We start from the raw sequence: 19,342 nt of genomic DNA on the forward strand, positions 1-19,342 counted from the left end.
CTATAACTTGTCTAAGTTCACACAGCTAGTAAACAGCAGAGCTGAGCTGTGAATCCTGGTTATTGTATAATTCCAAAATTAATTTCTTTTTCCATTACTCAGTGACACAATAGAATGCAGTGACATAAACCCAGACTAATAATGCAAGGATGATGAGGCATTAAAAAAAAAAAGAAGAAGAAGACTAATAAAGAAAAATGGGTAAGCAATATAGCAATACAACATGTTAGCTTGATGATTTGAGTTTGTCATCAAAGTCGATTTCCATCTAAAGAGTACAGAGATGAAGTCAACAACTTAAAAATCCTACCTGCTAGATTACCTTTCTCAGCTTCAATTTCTGAGATAGGTACCTGAAACACACAGGACTCTAACTTAATGCTTTCCAGTGGATTTTACATCAATGTTAATATTCTTTTTTTTCTAAGGAAGAAAATGCAGTGCCTTTAACATCATTGCAATGTATGCTGTGTCTAAAACAGTTCACTGAATAATAATAATTAGGCAACAGAAAGCTCCATAACAACCCACTTTCTCTTTTCAAAATCCATAGAGCTTATTGTGTGAGGCCTATCTTGTCACCTGGCTAATGAGATGCTGATGTACCTTGAATGAGCTGGCAGCCAGCCCATCCTTAGAGTTCTTTAACGTGATGAAGAAAAAACAGGGAGAAGGGTAAAGTGACAGCAGGGAATAATGTTTTCAACAACAACAACAAAAAGGGATGTTTTCCCCAGCCTTAGCCTTTTCTCACGCTCTCAAGGTTCAGGTTCCCAGTGCCTTGACCGCTACATCGCTGCCTGCTGACGTCTTCACCACCCCTTTAAAGAGTAAGACAGCTGCTTGTACAGAAAGTCTTTCTTGGGGAATCCATTATAAAAATTTTTATAGTTTTTGTTCTATTCATTCAAATGCATTCACTCAATTATCCACTCGCTCATGCACTCATTTCTATGTGTTCATTCAACAAAAGTTAAAAATAAATAGATATCTACTAGAGATAGATCTCTATAGGCATTTAAAATACATAGTCTGATTTAGTAATCCAAGAATCCTGTGAGGTAGTTATTATCACCCATATTTTACAGATGAAGAAACAGAGATTCAGAGAAGGCAATAAATGCCCAAATTTACACAGCTGGTAAATGACACAGCCAACTCAAATATACGTGACTCAATAGTTCTTGCTTTCTTTAATCCAGTTTGTTGACTTCTTCAACATATTCTCTAAGAGAGAGTGCTGAGGCTATTCAGGTAAATTAGGTCCTTGAAGACCTCACAAAGTATATAAGGGAAACAAAGTATAATGAAGCAAAAATTCATCAGATATATAAATAGCAGGTAAACATCAGATGTATCAATATACTGAAAAAGTGAGTAACTTCAGGAGGATGGTGAAAAGGAAAGTTCAGGAAGGATCCAAAGTAACAATACATAAGCCTAGTCCTAAAAGAAGTAGAAGGACTTAGGGGATAGGTGGGGGGCAAGATAAGACATGAAGGAGGTCATACCCTGCAGAGGAAGATCATATACAAAAGGATGGAAATGAGAAAGCAGAAAGTTAGTCTGGGAACCTGAATGATGAGCAGTTTGGTGCAGACATGGAGTGCTGTGGTGGGGAGGGCAGTGGAGAAATTAGGTTACAACAACATGCAGAAGCCAGATCACGAAGGACTTTGTTTTCATGTTAAGTTGTTTAGGTTTTGTCCTATAGTTGATAGTGAACCTAGTAAGAATTTTATGGAGAGGTTGTTATCATGAAATTTCTATTTTATAAACATAACTCTAAGTATATTTTATTTCATTTATTTATTTTTGTTTCAAACTTTTATTTAAATTCTAGTTAGTGGGCGCCTGGGTGACTCAGTCGTTAAGCGTCTGCCTTCGGCTCAGGTCATGATCCCAGGGTCCTGGGATCGAGCCCCACACAGGGCTCCCTGCTCGACGGGAAGCCTGCTTCTCCCTCTCCCGCTCCCCTTGCTTGTGTTCCCTCTCTCGCTGTCTCTCTCTCTGTGTCAAATAAATAAATAAATAAAATCTTAAAAAAAATTATAGTTAACATACAGTATAATATTGGTTTCAGAAGTAGAATTTAGTGATTCATCACTTACATATAACACCCATTGCTCATCACAAGTGCCCTCCTTAACACATATCACCATTACTCTGGTAGAGTTTGGGCTGGAGGAGGTTGAGACAGACAGAAAATAGAATCCAGTTAGAAGACTAAGGTAATAATTCTGGCAAAGATGATAAAAATTTACAATAAGACAATGACAGTGGAAACCCAGAGGTGGGCGGGGAGTGTGGGGGGAAACAGAAGGATTTAAGAGACATTTAGGAGGCAGAATTGAAAAGTTCCAGTGATAAACCTTTTCACTTCAACTCAAGGTTGACTTGAAGGTTTTGATTTGTGCATTTGGGTAAACGTGGTTAGGTGCATTGGAAGAAAAAGACGTAAGCAAGATTTGGAACACTGAACTTTATATGCTTGTAGGATAAATAGATTGATATGTTCAGAAAGTCAGGCGAATACTGGCCTAGAATTCAGTAGAAAGATTTGAGCTGAAGATGGGAATACAGATGATGTCAGATCTGGGGAAATGGATGTAGATGCCCAGCATGATATGTACTGTAAGGAAAGAACCAAGGACTGAGCCCCCAGTAAATAACAACACTAAGGCACAAGCAGAGGAAGAGGAATTAGTACTAAAAAAGTACAATCAGAGAGGTAGGAGGAAGATAAAAGGGAGACTATGTCATCATAAAGTCAATGGGAAAGGGGGGGTGGTTAAAAGAAAAGATAAAGGGAGTGCCAAAATATTCTGCTTCATTTTAGAATTACTCGTTTAGATGTCCAATATCCCACTAGAGCTTAGACTTCTTCTTATGAACATATAACAGGGATATATACATATATATAATATACATAAATTTTTTAAAAAGATTTTATTTATTTGACAGAGAGAGAACACAAGCAGGGGGAGTGGAAGGCAGAGGAAGAGGGAGAAGCAGGCTCCCCACTGAGCAGGGAGCCTGATGCGGGGCTCAATCCCAGGACTCTGGGCTCATGACCTAAGCTGAAGGCAGACGCTTAACTGACTGAGCCACTCAGGTGCCCCAATATACATAAATTTTTAAAAGACATATATACCCATACATATCTATCTATCTATCTATCTATCTATCTACATATATCTTTAAAAAATTTACTGAAAGATAAGGAAAGTAGAAAAAGTGAAGTCATCAAAAGGAAACAATCAAGAGATGTTAGAACTAAAAGAGCAGTGCTTGTCCTGGTTTATTCATATTTCAATGTTTTAGAAGAAAAGGTTAGTCAACTACCAAAGTGGCACTGCTTAATAGATACACAAAATTGATCCCTAGCAATTATCGAGATTATGCTATAAAATGTCAAATAGAAATAGAGCAATGAGAAGTAAGCTTACTAACAGCACAAATCATAACGTGAAACATGAAATAATAAAAAAAATGAGAAAGAGTAAAGTAATATTTAAGAGAAGAGAAAATATTAGTGATGAAATAAGATACAGAAGGGCCCCAGTACTTTTGTTTATGCTTAGTTTCTCTGTATTGAAAATTCTCTTTTTAGACTTGTCCTTGGCTACTTATTCTTCCAAGTGTTTGTTTAAATGCCACTTCTTTAGGGAGGCCTCTCTTAAACCCCTAACCAGGCTATATCCCACTACTATACTGTCTCATTTACCCTGTACTTTTTTCCTTAACATTTACACAATTTATAATTCTCTACTCATTTGAATGATTATTTGCTTACTGTTTTTTTTTTTCCCATTGAGGTACATAAAGATTAAATAACTTGCCAAAATCATACTACCCTTAAGTAGCAAAACCAGGATTTGAATGTAGTTCTTTCTTACTTGAAAGCCTATATTCTTCCTGCTCTACCACACTGCCATGAGGAAGATAAAATATGGACAAAATACTATGATAGTTTTTTTTTTTAAGATTTTATTTTACTATTTATTTGAGAGAGAGAGAGAGAGAGTGAGAGAGAGAGAGAGAGCCCAAGAGGGGGTAGGGTCAGAGGGAGAAGCAGACTCCCCGCTGAGCAGGGAGCCCGATGTGGGACTCGATCCTGGGACTCTGGGATCATGACCCAAGCTGAAGGCAGCCGCTTAATCAACTGAGCCACCCAGGTGTCCCAAAATACTACAATAGTTTAAATCAAAGACTATACCCTACTCAGGAGATCAGGGAAGCAATCATGAAAAATTACCCACTCCTAGCATTTATGCCGGGCCTTAAGAGTGGAAATGTCTCCAACCAGTGGAGATGTTTTGTTTTGCTTATTTCTTGTTGATGTTGTTTTTCCAGGTAGAGGATACAGCACGATCAAAGACATAAACAAGGAAAGTAAAAGTCATGTTTGGGGAGAAAAGGAGAGAACAATTAGGTAAGAATATAGGAGGATGATGAAAGAGAAGGGTGAAAACAATGGCTCAGGCCAGAGAATGGACCCAAATACATCAAACTTAGGAACCTGGGATCAAATGCATCAGCAATGGAGAGCCAATGGAAGTTTTTGAACAAGTAAATTACATGATTAGTAAAATTGTGATGTCTTAGGGGATGGGTTGGATGTTAAGGAATGGAACAAAGCCCACTCAAAATTAAGATAAAAAAAAAATAAAGGAAATGTAGGGATCACAAATAGCCAACTATAAGAAATACCATTAGACTTTAAGGAAATTGGAAAGCTATCAGACAAGCACTCATTCCACACCTGTGTGTGTGTGTGCATTTGTGTGCATTCGTGTGTGTGTGTGTGTGTGTGTGTGTGAACATCTCCTCCATTTTCTGGACATCTGTTCTTTCTGCAAATTTATTTCCTTCACTCTGCTCTTGGTTCCCAGTTCTCTTAACTATGACTTTCACCTTGCTCTGGATTGACAGAAAGGCAAATCTGGTCTCAATTCTACATTCCTAATACCATATAATTATAGTTTCTGGGTTTTGTGGCTCACATTTTTGAGAGAAGTATCTATTATATATGACTTAATCAGCTGCTTCTGGGGTGACCTAGTATAAACATAGCTTCCTAGATCCAACCTCTTTCTTTATCAGGTATCAGGAATTGGTAGGGTTCTGGGCAATTCTAAGGGAAGAGAGTGAGGGCTGGGCAGACACTCCTAAATATATGTAACAAATGGATTTAAGGGGAGAGAGTGAAAGCAGGTAAACCTCTACTGTAATAGTCTAAACAAGAAATAAAACAGTGGTGGTGGTAGATATGGAAAAAAGAACTGAATCAAAAGCCACAATCAGGGTAGAATTTAATAACTGATCAGTGGAAAACTGTGGGGGTGGGGGGAGGGTGTCAGGAAACGATTCAAAGCTATCTCTGAAGTTTCCATGCCAGAGACTAGGAAAATGCCTGTCATAATTTCATAAAACATTAGCGACTGGATGGTTTAATATACCTTCCTTTTAAAAGAAAATAAAATTGGGACCAGAGAGAAAAAGTGACTTGTCTTGAGTAACAATTAGTAGCAGAGTAGGAATTAAGATTTAGGGAGACTGGACTTGGCTGGGAGTGGTGATAAAAATCTGGACCTTGGGGAGGGTAGAGGAAATGGTGCTGCAAGATTTCCAAGAAAATAGGCAAGACGGTATTCCATGGGAAGAGTTAAAGATGCAAAGCGAAAGATACCTGTGTTAGTAAAGATAAAAAAGTAATATAATTGGGCACTGCATGATAAGAGATAAAGTGGAAGCTGGTCAGGACTAGAGCTAGTCATACTCAGGTAAGTATAGAATGTGTAAGAAATCAAGTTAGCTGGGAACCAAGAATAGTGAAAAGGAGTCTTATTAGTCACCAGTGGTGGTGTGAGTCAGAAGCCAGATTTGCATGGTCAGCCAGCAAACCGGAAGCAATTGAATGGTATCTAGGTATTACCATATGGACAACAAACCCAGGAAGTTAAGATGGTTTGGTGGAAAAAATTATGAATTTGCCACATTACACGTTTTGAGATTGGGGTGTTGGCAAGAAATTCAGGGAGATGCCCTGCAGACCACTGGAAATGTGGGAGTAGACCTTTGAAATGTGGTCTGAGCCAGGGCCATGTCTGTCTGTCTGTCTGTCTATTTATCAGATGACCTGCTAAAATTGACATTCTAGAGAGAAGACGTTTCAGTGTAAGCCTTATATTTAGTGGGGTGGGTGGGGGACAGGGTAGGAAGAGAGAATCTCAAAATAAGAGCATTAGCCTTGGACAGTAGAGTGGTTTGATTACCACTGGAGATTTGGGGAAACCATAAATTTTATCATGTTCTGGTAGCATATTAGAAGAATTGTTATACAATAGTCATACAACAACTTTTTCAACAAAACATTACTGAAAAAGACACGAATTACATGGCTCATTTTGTTTACATAGGTAGATGCATTATTTCAAAGGGAAAAAAAACCTCCCCACTAGTCATAGCCAATTTCAAGAAAGCTCCTTCTTTAAAGCATTATTTAAATAATTACCATCCTGAGGAAAAATCTATTACATGATCGGAACTGTACTAAGTAGTTCTTTAAGCTTTGGTTACTGCGCTATTACCATGTAAATCCAATGGCAGCCATTTTAAATGGAACTAGTGTAAAACTCTGCCAAACAAGGAAAAGCTAAAAATAACTATGGCACAAATTAAATCCTTTATTTTAGGGAGCTTGACTCCCAGGCAAAGAGAAAGAAAGATGGACTGATGAGAAAAGAGGGAGAAAGAGAAACAATTGGCAAAAGAAGCAAAAACTAAAGCACACAGTAGAAGATTATATAAGTAGAAGCCATGAGAAAGTAAAAACAAGAAAGAAAAGATCTGAGTAAGCAGAAACTAGTAATCCTAGAAAAAAAGTTAGTCATAAAAGCTAGACATAGAGAATAGCCAAACCGAAATAATGATAATTTACTAGAACAGAGAAACAAAGATGTTTCCTGTTGAGGCTGCAACATGATAGTTTAGTTGCAAAATTGTGTAGTATCCTGAACAACCATTTGAGTTATCTTCCAGTCTTTCAGAACCCTCACTGTGCAGCTCAGATAACTGTCTTTCTTATTAACATGAATAGCTTTATAATAATTCCTTCTTATTATCACATATAGCTTATAATAACCCTTTATTACTTAAGTCTGCCTAAATGTGTCTTTGATTTCTACAACCTCAATAGCCTAACTTACTTTTCGCATAGCAGATAGATGATCAGGTGGAAAAGAGGAAGGAAAAAAGGAAGAAGCAAGCATTAAACCACAACAAATAAACAAAGTAAGCAGGGTTCCTAAAGGGGATGGGTGTGTATGTAAAACCCACTGAAGATATGTTCACACCTTATACATTTATGCATATACGTGTTTGTGTGTGTGTGTGTATAAAATCAGCAGGTGAAATAAATAGGAAGAACTGGAGATAACAGAACAAATGAGCACAAATATGAAATAACTACATGTATTTACTATATTTAAAATAAATTAAGATTTAAAATAATTGATAGAGATTATAATGAAAGAATAAGAACAACAGTATTTTTTAAAAATAGAACTTGTAGGAACAACTAGTTCCTACTTTAAAAATTCAACAAATAGGTTAAACAGCAGATTAGCTATCTCTTTAAGAGAGCCTTAGTGAACCAGGGAAGGATTTTACCTAGATTGTAACACAGAGAGACAAAGACACAGAAAATATGAGAGACATGGTGAGTAATAACTGCTGCCCAGGAGTCAAGAAAGTAGGGGAAATAAATATGGAAAGATATAATGTCTGATATTTCCAGAAATGGAGAAATATTAAAGAAGTTCATTCTGTTTCATTAATGACCAATAAAAACAAAATCACAACCAAGCACATCACAATTAAACATCAATGACAGGAAAATTTTTAAAGGTAGCCAGAGAAAGAAAAAGACCAACCATAAAATAATGACAATTAGACTTTCCATCAACTATACTAAATGTCAAGAGACAATAAAATATTACCTTCAGAGTACTGAGTGGAAATAATCACAAACCTGTTGACTCTATACTCAACTAATTATCATTCAAAAGTGAGGGCAAAATAAAGATATTTTTAGACAAGCTATGATAATGTATCACTCATAGATCTTCACTGAAAATATCAAAATATATACTTGGGTAAGAAGAAAACTGATCCCAGAAAGGAGTGGGAAGCGTATGCTAAGAAAAAAAAAAAAAAAAAAGTAAACATTTGATATATCCAAATAAACACTAACTATGAAGACTACTATCTAAATAGGGAAAATCACTTTTTTTTAATTCTTAGAAGATGAGAACTTTGTCTTAATCATTTATGCAACTTCATTAGTACCTACCAGGAAATGGACTCACAATAAATACTTGATGATTAAATGAATATGTAATGTATACATGAAATGCGTCTCATCTCAATGTTAGGTCAAAGTACCTGCTTTGCTAATGAGGAAACTGAAAATACAGAAGACTGGCCCAGTATTGTATGACATATTGAACGTGATTTACCCTTTAGAGAACAGGAAAGACATTACAATGTCAAGAAAATAATGACAGTTTCTCTTATTATTATAGGTCTGAGTCTACCTAACAATAAAAAGTGCCTATTGCTGAAGACATTAGTTGGTTGTAAGACTTTGTTTATTAGCTCTCTCTGGTCTCATCCACTTTCTAAACATCACAAGAACTACAAAGAAATGGACATTGATTTATTCATTCAAGAAATAGTAACTAAATATCTATTATAAGCCAAACGCTGTATCAGGTCTTGAGAATATAACAATGAAAAAGATATATCTAAGCTTTACTCTCAAAGAGTTAGTCCAGCTGATAAAGCCATTAAATGAATAATTATGCATTATGAGAATATAGGAAGTCAGCAAGTATTTCCTATTGCTTACTGTGTGCTATCTGCAAACATAAGGGGAGAATATATGTTCTCTGATTTACAATATGGTAGAAGAGATTCCAAGTAATTAAAAATATGTGAAGCAATATATAGTCCCATAAAGAATAAATGGGTAAAATAAATTACAATGTTTGGGAAATGGCAAAACTGCTATATCCTTGGCAAAAATAAAAAGATGGGGAAAGACACAAAAAAGTTACATATATAAAAGATATGAAAAATTAATATAGACTCATTTTATTTTTAAATTCCTAGGAATATCTTTTCCAGATAGTCCAAAATTTCTCAACTTTGGCACAAAGCAAAAGATATAAGAGAAAAGAATTTGGAAGTATTTTCGTTAGTTTTCAGTTATGATTAAAGCTTGGACATCAAAACTACTCTTTCATTCACTATTCCCCCCTCTTAGCCCTAGAAATATATAATCTTTGATCTTTATCAACCTATTAACATTTGGGGTTCTCTTTGACATTCTTTTGGGATGATTTAAACACTTAAACTTTGAAAATGAAAGCAGATGCTTGTCTTCAAAAAAATGTTCCCAACATACAAATATAATGGCTAATGTCTGAAACCTCCTTTTAGGAAAAGCACTGCACATCATGGATCCTCTCAGTACTTTAATGGTGAAGTAAAGACATGTTATTATACTTCCCATGTAGACGAGATCTGATACATGTCAATCTCAAAATCAAGATGGTAGCACAATTAATATAGAAGACTGCCTGATCTTAATTCTTAAATTGAAAGCTCTTGTAAATATGTAGCACCAGATTCTTAAGACTTCTGAATAAGTAGTTCAGGAACAAATAATCTTTCTTCTTCTTTTTTAATCAATAAAGAGAAGGATAAGATGGCCAGGCTATTTATACACATCTTTACAAAATTAATACCAATGTGAAAACTGCTATGTGCAGAACATACAATGCCAGCAGATCACTTTAATTTTCACTTGTACAAGTACACAAAATATAAAATAATAAGAAATGGAGCAATGAAGTATTTCCCTTCTCTTGTTCCATAGAAGCAGTCTGAAATTCAGCCATAATCAGTAACACTTAGAGAATGTGATTATGCCGAACTATTTTCTAAAAACCTGACCCAACTCAAGGTCACAATTAGGATAGTGGATACCAACCAAGATAATGGGAAGGAATTCCAGGGATTTAGAATTCTATTGGGTCCTGGGATTGGACCCTGAATTTGCCTGTCTTCTACTCCCCTCAGCCCTCTGAAATCCTACCTGCTTCTTCATTTATTTATTCATTTGTTATTTCACTTTTGCAGTTAATGAGTATCTACTGGGTGCAAGGGACTCTTCTATAAATAGCAATCACTTCTCCTAAAAGACTCAACTCAAAGGTCTCCTTTCTGTAACTTCTACCTAACCCCTCTCCCCAATAACTCAAACCCTCTCACCACATTGAAAAGGCATGGGTTCTCATGCCTTTTTGTTCATTACTCTATTACATACAGCATTTATCACAGGGTGACAGAGTGAGCTGCTTTTATGACTGTATCCCATATGAGTATGTGAGATCCTGGAAGACTGAGCTGTCAGCATTCTCCAGCAACAGTTCATACTGTACCTTAATCATAAGAAAATGATCTAGGGTAGTGTCCTAAGTAAGAGCACAGGGTCTAGAGTAAGATTACTAGCTTCTAATTCCAGCTCCACTTGACAAGAGACAAATTACTTAGATTCTTTGTGCTTCAGTTTACTCATGTGTAAATAGGGATAAAAACAGTACCCACCTTATGGATTATTGGTGAGGACTGAGTTAATACATAAAAATAATTTAGGATAGTGTCTCATATTTGCTCAGTAAGTGTTAGCTAGCATTTATTGTTGTCATCATCATCATCATCATCATCATTAAATTAGGCTTGGGCCACAGTTACTTGGGATTAGAGCAATCCTGGCTCCCCACTTGTTACTTCAAACAGAGAATTGCCAGATTTTTTTAGAAGGAAAAGATTTTCAGGTTTCCTTCTTTCTTTCTTTCTTTCTTTTTCTTTCTTTCTTTTTCACATTTCATTCTCTTCTGAGTTGGGCTTCTTGTACAGAATGTCTCTTGGAAAGATTACTTATTAAAATAAGAAATAAGTTTACTTATGAAATGTCATTTGATAATTTAGTTGGCATGAAGTTACCATACTAATGTACACAGTGTATAACAGATTGAACTCAAGAGATTTAAATGACAGAATAAGTGCATTATCATAGGCGGTGACAATGAGAACTATGACTCACTGGCAAGCCATCCAAATTTGACTGTAGGTTTGACCACACCATTTTCCACCAGAGTGACAATCGAACTCTCTGACATCTTCATTTATTTCTTAATCATGGCAATGCAGTATCCAGAGTGCTTTTTGGGGAAGATGGAGGAAGCAACACGTAGGTTATTAAAACAATAAAGGGATGGCAAACTAATCTGATTAACTTCATCAGGAAACAGTTCTGCTAAAATTTGATGGCAATGACTGTTTCTTAACGAATGCTGCACTTTATTTATTTTGTACTTTGAATGTTTCTCTCCAGATTAACAAAACTTCGCTGGAAAAAAGATGATTTCGGATACAAGCTGAGGTGTAAGCTATTATTGCTTACTGTGGAGAGATATACCTTATACGTACTGACGCAGCAAAAGATTCTTCTTCTTTTTTTCTAAAAGTCACATAATCCCTAAGGGAAGAACATCTTGGACTGAAGCAATCAGCCTATCACAGATCACACTGTTTGGCTGTGGATAGGTATTTGCTGGTATAAGACCACAGTCATGGTTCTGACTAGTGTACCTGTTTGCTCCCTGGATCACCCCAGGTCTGGATAGAGAGAAAAAGAAAATGCTTACGGTTGTATTTGCACTTTAAAATTCACAGGGAACTTTCTTATATACTATTTCATTTATCGGTCATAGCAAGAATTAGTTATTCTTTTTCTCCAGATGAGGAAATAAGGATCAGAGAGGATAAGTAACTAACTCAAGTTCACAGAGCAAATAAATAGCAGAATCAGACAAAGAACTTGAGAATTTTTGATCCATGTCCTGGAGAGTCTCAATTTATTCCTCAAGCTGTTTTAATTTATACTGAATACTTTGATTCTTGGGTCTCCCCCCTCTTCAGTGTGAAGGGCAGAGTACAATTGATTCTCAGTAATACCTAACAACTTATACTTTTTTTTCCCCTGGATTTTCATTTTCCTTTGGCTGGGAATGTACACATCTTTTTATTGATTTATTTGTTCAACAAGCATTCATTAAGCTCTGGCCATGTACCCAGTTCATGAGTCAGAATAAAGGTTACATAAAAGTTTCAGTCAGGGAATAATAAGTCTATATATTTAATCAACAAGAACCAAACATATCTAAGAAGCTTATCCCCCTCCTTGTTCACATTCAAAAATTGATATTGTAAGCCTTCTGCCACTTCTTGATTATCGATGCATTGATTATCTATTTTTGTGAATTTGAATCTAAATCTCAATGATCTGAAAAGTGATCAGCATACTTTGATTCTGGCATGAACTTGAAAACTGTGAGTGAATTTCTTTTTTTTTTTTTTTTTTTAAAGATTTTATTTATTTGACAGAGAGAGAGATAGCGAGAGCAGGAACACAAGCAGGGAGAGTGGGAGAGGGAGAAGCAGGCTTCCTGCTGAGCAGGGAGCCCGATGTGGGACTCGATCCCGGGACCCCGGGATCATGACCTGAGCCAAAGGCAGACGCTTAACGACCGGGCACCCAGGAGCCCAGTGAATTTCAGTATTAATTTAAGCAAAACATAGTAGGGTTATGAACAAAGTAACAAATGATCATTTTCATAAATACTATTCATTTCCATTTCAAGATGAGAAAGATAAGGCCTAGAACTGTTCGAGTTTACATAGAAAGCAAGCTGCAGAACCAGGACTTGAAGTAAAATCTCTTCATTAAACTAAATTTAATTTAATAATTAAATTTCCCTTGATGGATCCAGAGAATGGAAAGAGCAATGGAATATGGAATAAAATATGGACAGCCTTTTGACAAAATATTCAGAGGCATGTCTAGAACCAATGACTACATTTTTAAGACTACATAATTCAAATATACATTCTGTAAAATCTAGATCACATTTTTTTTTTTTTTTTACAAAATTAAGTACATAAATCTTCTTTTTCCTGGAAAGCTTGAGAGATTTTTATATGTATCGTTTCCCATTAAAAATTCTTAATTAATAAAAATATTTTATTAGTTTTCTTTTTTTTTCACAGCATCTCTAAAGAATAAGGGAGGAAAAATATCATTTCAGCCTGAAGATGAATAAACGAAAGTACTGGGAAGGCAATGTGCTTTTCCTAATTTACTTGAGTACTTTAGTGTTAGTGTTATTAGAGCATAATGGTATGGAGGGAATCACCGTTTATGACCTCCAAGACTGAACACCAATTGTTTAGTTCCACTGATGTTATTTCACTGAATACCAACTTTATAAAACCAGAACCTTCCTGATCTATTTATTTTATACATTAACTTTGAAAAGTATTTACCAAATGCCTTCCAAAGGCCAAAACTATGCTAAGCACTGGGGGTACAGTGATGAGTAAGAGAGTCATGACAGAGCCCTCACAGTGCTTATCATCTAGAGCAGGACCATCCAATAAAAATATAATACAATACACATATATTACTTAAAATTTTCTATAGCCACCTTAAAAAAGTAAAAAGAAACAGGTATAGTTAATTTTAATATTGTATGTAACCCAATAATTTCTAAAATATGACCATTTCAACACAGGATGAACATACACATTTTCGAGATACACTAAATTCTTTTTTCAAGTTAAGGTGTGTATTTTACATATATGATCTTCCAATTAGGAGCAGCCACATTTCAAGAGTTCCATAGACACATGTGGCTACTGGCAACTGTACTAGACAGTATAGGTCTAGGAGAGAAGTTAAATAGGAAGCAGGCAATACAACAGTGGAAGTGCTGTGACAGGGAAATGCAGTGCTGCAGGAGCATGGAGGAGAGCATCTCAACCAATCTGTGTAGAGCTAGAAAAAACCTCCTGGAGGAAGTGACACCTCACTTACGCTCAAAAGGATGAGCCGGCACTAGCGGTAGGAAAGGATAGGGGTTGGGCACTTTAGTGTTAATGTTAATAATACACAAGGCCTGTAAGTGAGAGCGACTATGGTGTGCTGGAAAGACGAGACTGTAAGAACTTTAGTATGGTTAGGACAGAGATTATTGTGGAGAGCAAGAAAGATGAAAATGAAAAGACAGGTAAGAGCTGGTCCATGAAAAGCTTTGCAAACCATGTAAAAGAATTTGGATTTTATTCTAAGGAATTCATGCTTTCTAAAGACTTTAGGTCTCTATTTATAGAACTAGCAATTTCAGACTGAAATGTGCTCCTCATCACAGAAATACAAGGGGAGTAAAACAGATGGAGATGACAAGGCTAAAGCAAGATGACCATTTATTAGAGGTGAGGAAGAGTTTGGTTCTACATTAAATTAGTCCCCCAGGTCATTTTCAGGTCTTAGATTTCATAAATCTAACTTTTTAGTTATAACTGTATTAGAACATAAACTAGGCTTAACAAAATGTGATTTGTTATTTATGAATTATTTTTGGAGAGAACACTAACATGTGTTAGATATTAATATTAAAATTTCTGGCTAGTAGTTCTAAATAGTGTGTATGAATAGTGAAGTCCCACGGGTTGTTTTTGGAATGATAAATTACTAATTTGGTAATTTACAAAGTAATTCATGGTAGTTGTAAGTGTCCTGTTCCAAACCGCAGCCTCAAACCTGTCTTTTGGTGCTTACATGATATTGGAAGAGTACTGGAACTGTAGTTACTTGTACTAGCAAAAGGCACTAGGCTTTAGGTTTTACAAATTACAACTTAATCACTTAAATTATTATGTAATTCCACTAAGTATATTGTGATTACAAGTGTCATGGTCTTCCTTGTCCTAATGGATTATTAGCTTTTTGAAAGTAAAGGAAGTGATTTATATTTCCATCAATATATGGGCTTTACTATGTGGCATATTTCCCAGAGTGCTTGATAATTTTGGACATACTTAGTATGATTTTATTAGAACCAGAAAAGATGTCTGAATATAGTCATAGCATGTTATAGCCTGCCAAAATACATGTTTGTTAAATAAAGATATTGCTTAGGAACTGTACCAGGTTGAATAGTGTCCCCCAAAGTTTGTGTTTACCAGGAACCTGTGAACATAACTTTATTTGGAAATAGGGTCTTTGCAGATATCATTCAAGTTGAGGACATACTCTATTAGGTTGGGCCCTAAATCCAATACAACTGATGTCCTTATAATAAAAGGAAAATTTGGACACAAAAACATGTACAGGGAGAATCCCACATGATAGTGGAGACAGAGACTTAGTGATACATATACAAGCCAAGGAACACCGAGGATTGCTTGCAACTGCCAGACACTAGGAATGGTCAAGGAGGCATTCTCCCCTAGAGCCCTGCTGGTAACTTGACTTTGGCCTTCTAGCCTCCAGAACTGTGACAGAATAAATTTCTGTTATTTTAAGCCACCAAATGCGTGGTACTTTGTTACTGCAGCACTAGAAAACTAATACAGGAACCTTACTGGGCCCTCCATTGCTTTCCATATTTCCTCTATGAGTAGCTCTCTTAAGAGACTTCTATTTAAGAGACTTGACAAATTAATCCCTTTCTCTGTTCAAGTGTCTCAGGGTAGTATTTTACTCTGAGCATTCCTATACAGTTCTGCTCCCACCAAAAGAGCTATACCCTTATAGCCCAGAGCACTTACTTTTGCCATTAATTAATTTAATCAAATATTACATAAACTGGTGAAATATGAATGCAAAATGAAAGACATCTGCTGTTCTCATGAAAACTAACATAGACACTTTGGAGACTCTCAATAAAGGTAAGTCATGTAAAAAATGCAATCAAATTAGATGTACATGAGGTAATTATGAAAGATTGAAAAATTATAAAAATCTAGAAAATATGTTCAGATTGCTCTGTAAGTACCTTTAAACTCTAACTTTACTTTAATAAAAATAAAATCAGAGCTGTAGAAGATACACCATGGTTGTGGTTTATGTAAGAATGGACTTTGCAGAACTGCAATTAGGACCCGAGCATCTCCATATATATAAATATGTATAGGTTCTATAATTCTCCACATGTACCAACTTTTTCTATTACCCACACAATCATAACTTCAGACTATGATAAATAAGGGGATTTCCACTATAAGTAGAAGAACCATGTTTACTATACTATGTTTTTATTCAGCCACTTACCAGTCAGTAAACTTTGTGAATAGAGGCTCTGATCTGCTCCCCCCTTCCACTGTTAGTACTCAGTATAATGCCTGGTATATAGCATCCTCTCCCAAAATGGTTTTTGAATAAAAGAGCACAAAATGCAAACCCATTTTTTTTCTGTTTTTCCCTTTTCCACAGAATTATATCATCAGTAGATTTGTATTATTATGGGTTGATTTGAGCCATAAAAAAGGACTCATTATGGGGAACTCAATCTTTTAATGGCATTTATTTAATTCTACACATATATGAATATTCTCATTTTTATGATATCATTTCTCATAGCCCTAATATGTTTTTCACATCATAATCTTTCTGAAAATACTTAAACTGTTCCTATTCTACGTCTTGATATAATTTCTGTGTAATGCCACAGTGTTATTACCCCAAGTTTGCAGATTAAGACCCTGAGACAAAAAAGTTAACTCAGTATCTTAAAGGCAAATTCCCAGTTATGCCTCAAATTCATGAGCTTCCAAATTCTAGATTAGTACGGACTTTGCCATTAACTAGGCTGTCTACCTTGGAGGAAACCACTGACCCTCCCTGAGGCTCAGTTTCTTCAGTTATCAGATGAGGTTTTTTGACTGGATGATCTCTAGGATGCCCTTAGCCCTGATCCTCATTTTCAGCACTAGAAAATTCTGGATTTTCTCATGTAAAAAATATGGGAGACAGAGAACAACATATACAGCTAAAGAATGACAGAAAAGGGTAAGGTAAGGTAGTAATGGTTAGTGAGTATAGAGTGGAAAGAAAGGGATACAAGACAGAGGGCAAATTAATGCAGTGTGCTAATACAAACTCTTTTTGGGAAAAAATACCATGGAATATTTTATGATCATATAACCTATAAGAATTTTGCTCTTACTTGACTACAGGAATCTCAGTGGTAAGTTGGAAAGGCCTTGAGGTGTGTATAAAGCTTAAAAAATTTAAAGACTTGGCCAACTCTATATTTTATTATCCTAAGTAAAATAGAGTTTTATTAAATTATGTCATAAAACAATTGCTATATGATCTCTAAATCTTCATCTGAATGAATTTATAATCAAGTTTTATTCCTTAAACTATACATAATATTAAGATAGAGGCAACTAATATTAGGTTCTTTTTATAAGCTACACAATTATTCATTTTCACTACTTCTTTAGCTACTTAAGTAACTTAACAGGAGCCACTGAAAAGAAATCCTAATACATTTGGTAAATAAAAATGATGTAGGGTTTCAGATGGCCCAACAAGATGAAGAATTTAACACTGGAATTCTGTTAAATAACTGCAGGAGTTGTATTTTTGCCTTGGAAAACTTTCATCACGGAACACAGCTGTGAAACAACTTTGGCTTCAAACAGAAAGGTTATAATAAAGCGCCTCCTAGCTAGACTTAAGTTCAAGAGGTTTATGGTGGCAAACAGCACAAAAGATGAAATATTTCAATAAGCCCCTCAGGCTGATTTAGTTAGCATTCACAAAGTGGAATAACCTATACATCACATACCCTTTGTTAGCTGGTTGTTTAGAATAGATGTATGAGTCACTGGATTTTATTTTAGCAGTTGGGCAATGCAATTCTCCTTTTGCCCAAAATATTAAAATGCAGAAATGTGAAACTAAGAGAGGTAATGTCAGATCTTATACAGAATGCTTATCAACCACTGTGATGGATCAAGAAATTCTTCCACTCTTGTCATTCCACATTTCACCTTGGTAGGCACAAATGATAAATTACCTCTATAAAAAAAAAAAAAAAATCTATTGTTCAACTAATCAGCAACTATAGTGTATTTTCTTAAATTGTGTGGGGGAGAGGTGTTGGAGGGGAGAAGCTTGCAAAACCAAAAGAAAGCTGGTATGGAGAGAAGGATACACAAGATTCTATCCTGCATGATTTTAAGTACAAATGAATCCCTCTGGGAGTTTGGGGGATTTATATATATATATATATATATATATATATATATTTTTTTTTTTTTTTTTTCTCTCTCAGACACTGTTCAGAATTAATGAGGGTACCTGCAACGATGCTGGCAAGCTGCTGGGTTCTGGAGATGGGGTAAAGGCTGCGTGCCTGAACGATTGCTGAAGCGATTTTCTTGGCATGCTTCTCCTCCCCGTATGTTCTCAGGATGGATGCAAGTGCCTGTTGATCTAAAGCGTTCACAACATCAGCTGCGGTGGGCATGTCAGGGTACCTACGCACAAGAAGAGCCAATTAGTTTGCTGACGTCAGTTTTCATTGACAAGAGGTGAAATTTCAGAGTACTGAAGTCAGGCATACACACAGAGTCTAAGAGAACGTCTGAGGTTATTTAAAGTCAGAGACTGAAATCTTAAACAAATGAAATAGATTTTCCATTTCAAATACCTATCATAAGAGCAATAGTGGATTGTGTGTGACATTCATCAAGGTCAAGGGCAGCAGGAAATTAAAATATTTTATTAACCTTTAATTCACAAAGAAGTTATTATTACTAATGCAGATTTCCCCTAAACTAAAATAATGGAAAATGTTTGGATTTAGCTTGTTCAAAATTTAAATTACTGCTTGATTTTGTTTTTCACTATAAGAAGATACAAGATACGGACAGATATTTAAAGGCGCCTATATCTCAGGAACTTAATTCTGAGATTATAAAGTAACTGAGTACTTATATGGGAGCACAAATTGAACTTAGAAAGTCTATACAAGAAGATACTCCCAGTCTGTTTCCCTCACAAAAAACTGAACAACCTTAATGGTAATAATGTATGTTATTTCCAATGTTTAATGATATTGGTTTATAAACCCATGACTAAAGTCACCATGGGGTAAAACTTAGTAATCAAGAAACAGTACTAAACAAGCCTGAGATGGTAATTTCAGGTGCAGGAGACAAAGAAAAAACAACCTCTAGCCAAATAGAATAGATCACAGTAGTAGCAAATAGCATTCACTCTGTCAGACCATTCATTCCAGTTTACCTTCCTTTAGGGAAATGTGTGAAGGAATTCTAAGTGATGAACCAACTGAGACCTTACTTATTAGTAAGATAGCTTTGTTAACAGTACAGTTACTACTCCTGTAGTTAA

At 35.7% G+C, this 19,342-nt stretch overlaps 1 protein-coding gene across 5 annotated transcripts in view; it reads right to left on the bottom strand.

Moving 5' to 3' along the window:
• METTL15 (methyltransferase 15, mitochondrial 12S rRNA N4-cytidine) overlaps nucleotides 1-19,342 on the bottom strand; it is a 191,469-nt gene that overhangs the window by 21,955 nt on the left and 150,172 nt on the right. For 4 of the 5 annotated variants that reach the window (XM_036109505.2, XM_036109502.2, XM_036109503.2 and 1 more), the window contains exon 5: nucleotides 18,287-18,465. In XM_036109505.2, coding sequence (XP_035965398.1) covers nucleotides 18,287-18,465 — 179 coding nt within the window. Of the gene's footprint in view, nucleotides 1-11,494; nucleotides 11,752-18,286; nucleotides 18,466-19,342 lie in introns of those variants that run through there. The other variant, XM_036109508.2, reaches the window with a different exon arrangement.

Source organism: Halichoerus grypus, chromosome 11 (assembly GCF_964656455.1).
Source record: "Halichoerus grypus chromosome 11, mHalGry1.hap1.1, whole genome shotgun sequence".
Lineage (NCBI taxonomy): Eukaryota > Metazoa > Chordata > Mammalia > Carnivora > Phocidae > Halichoerus > Halichoerus grypus.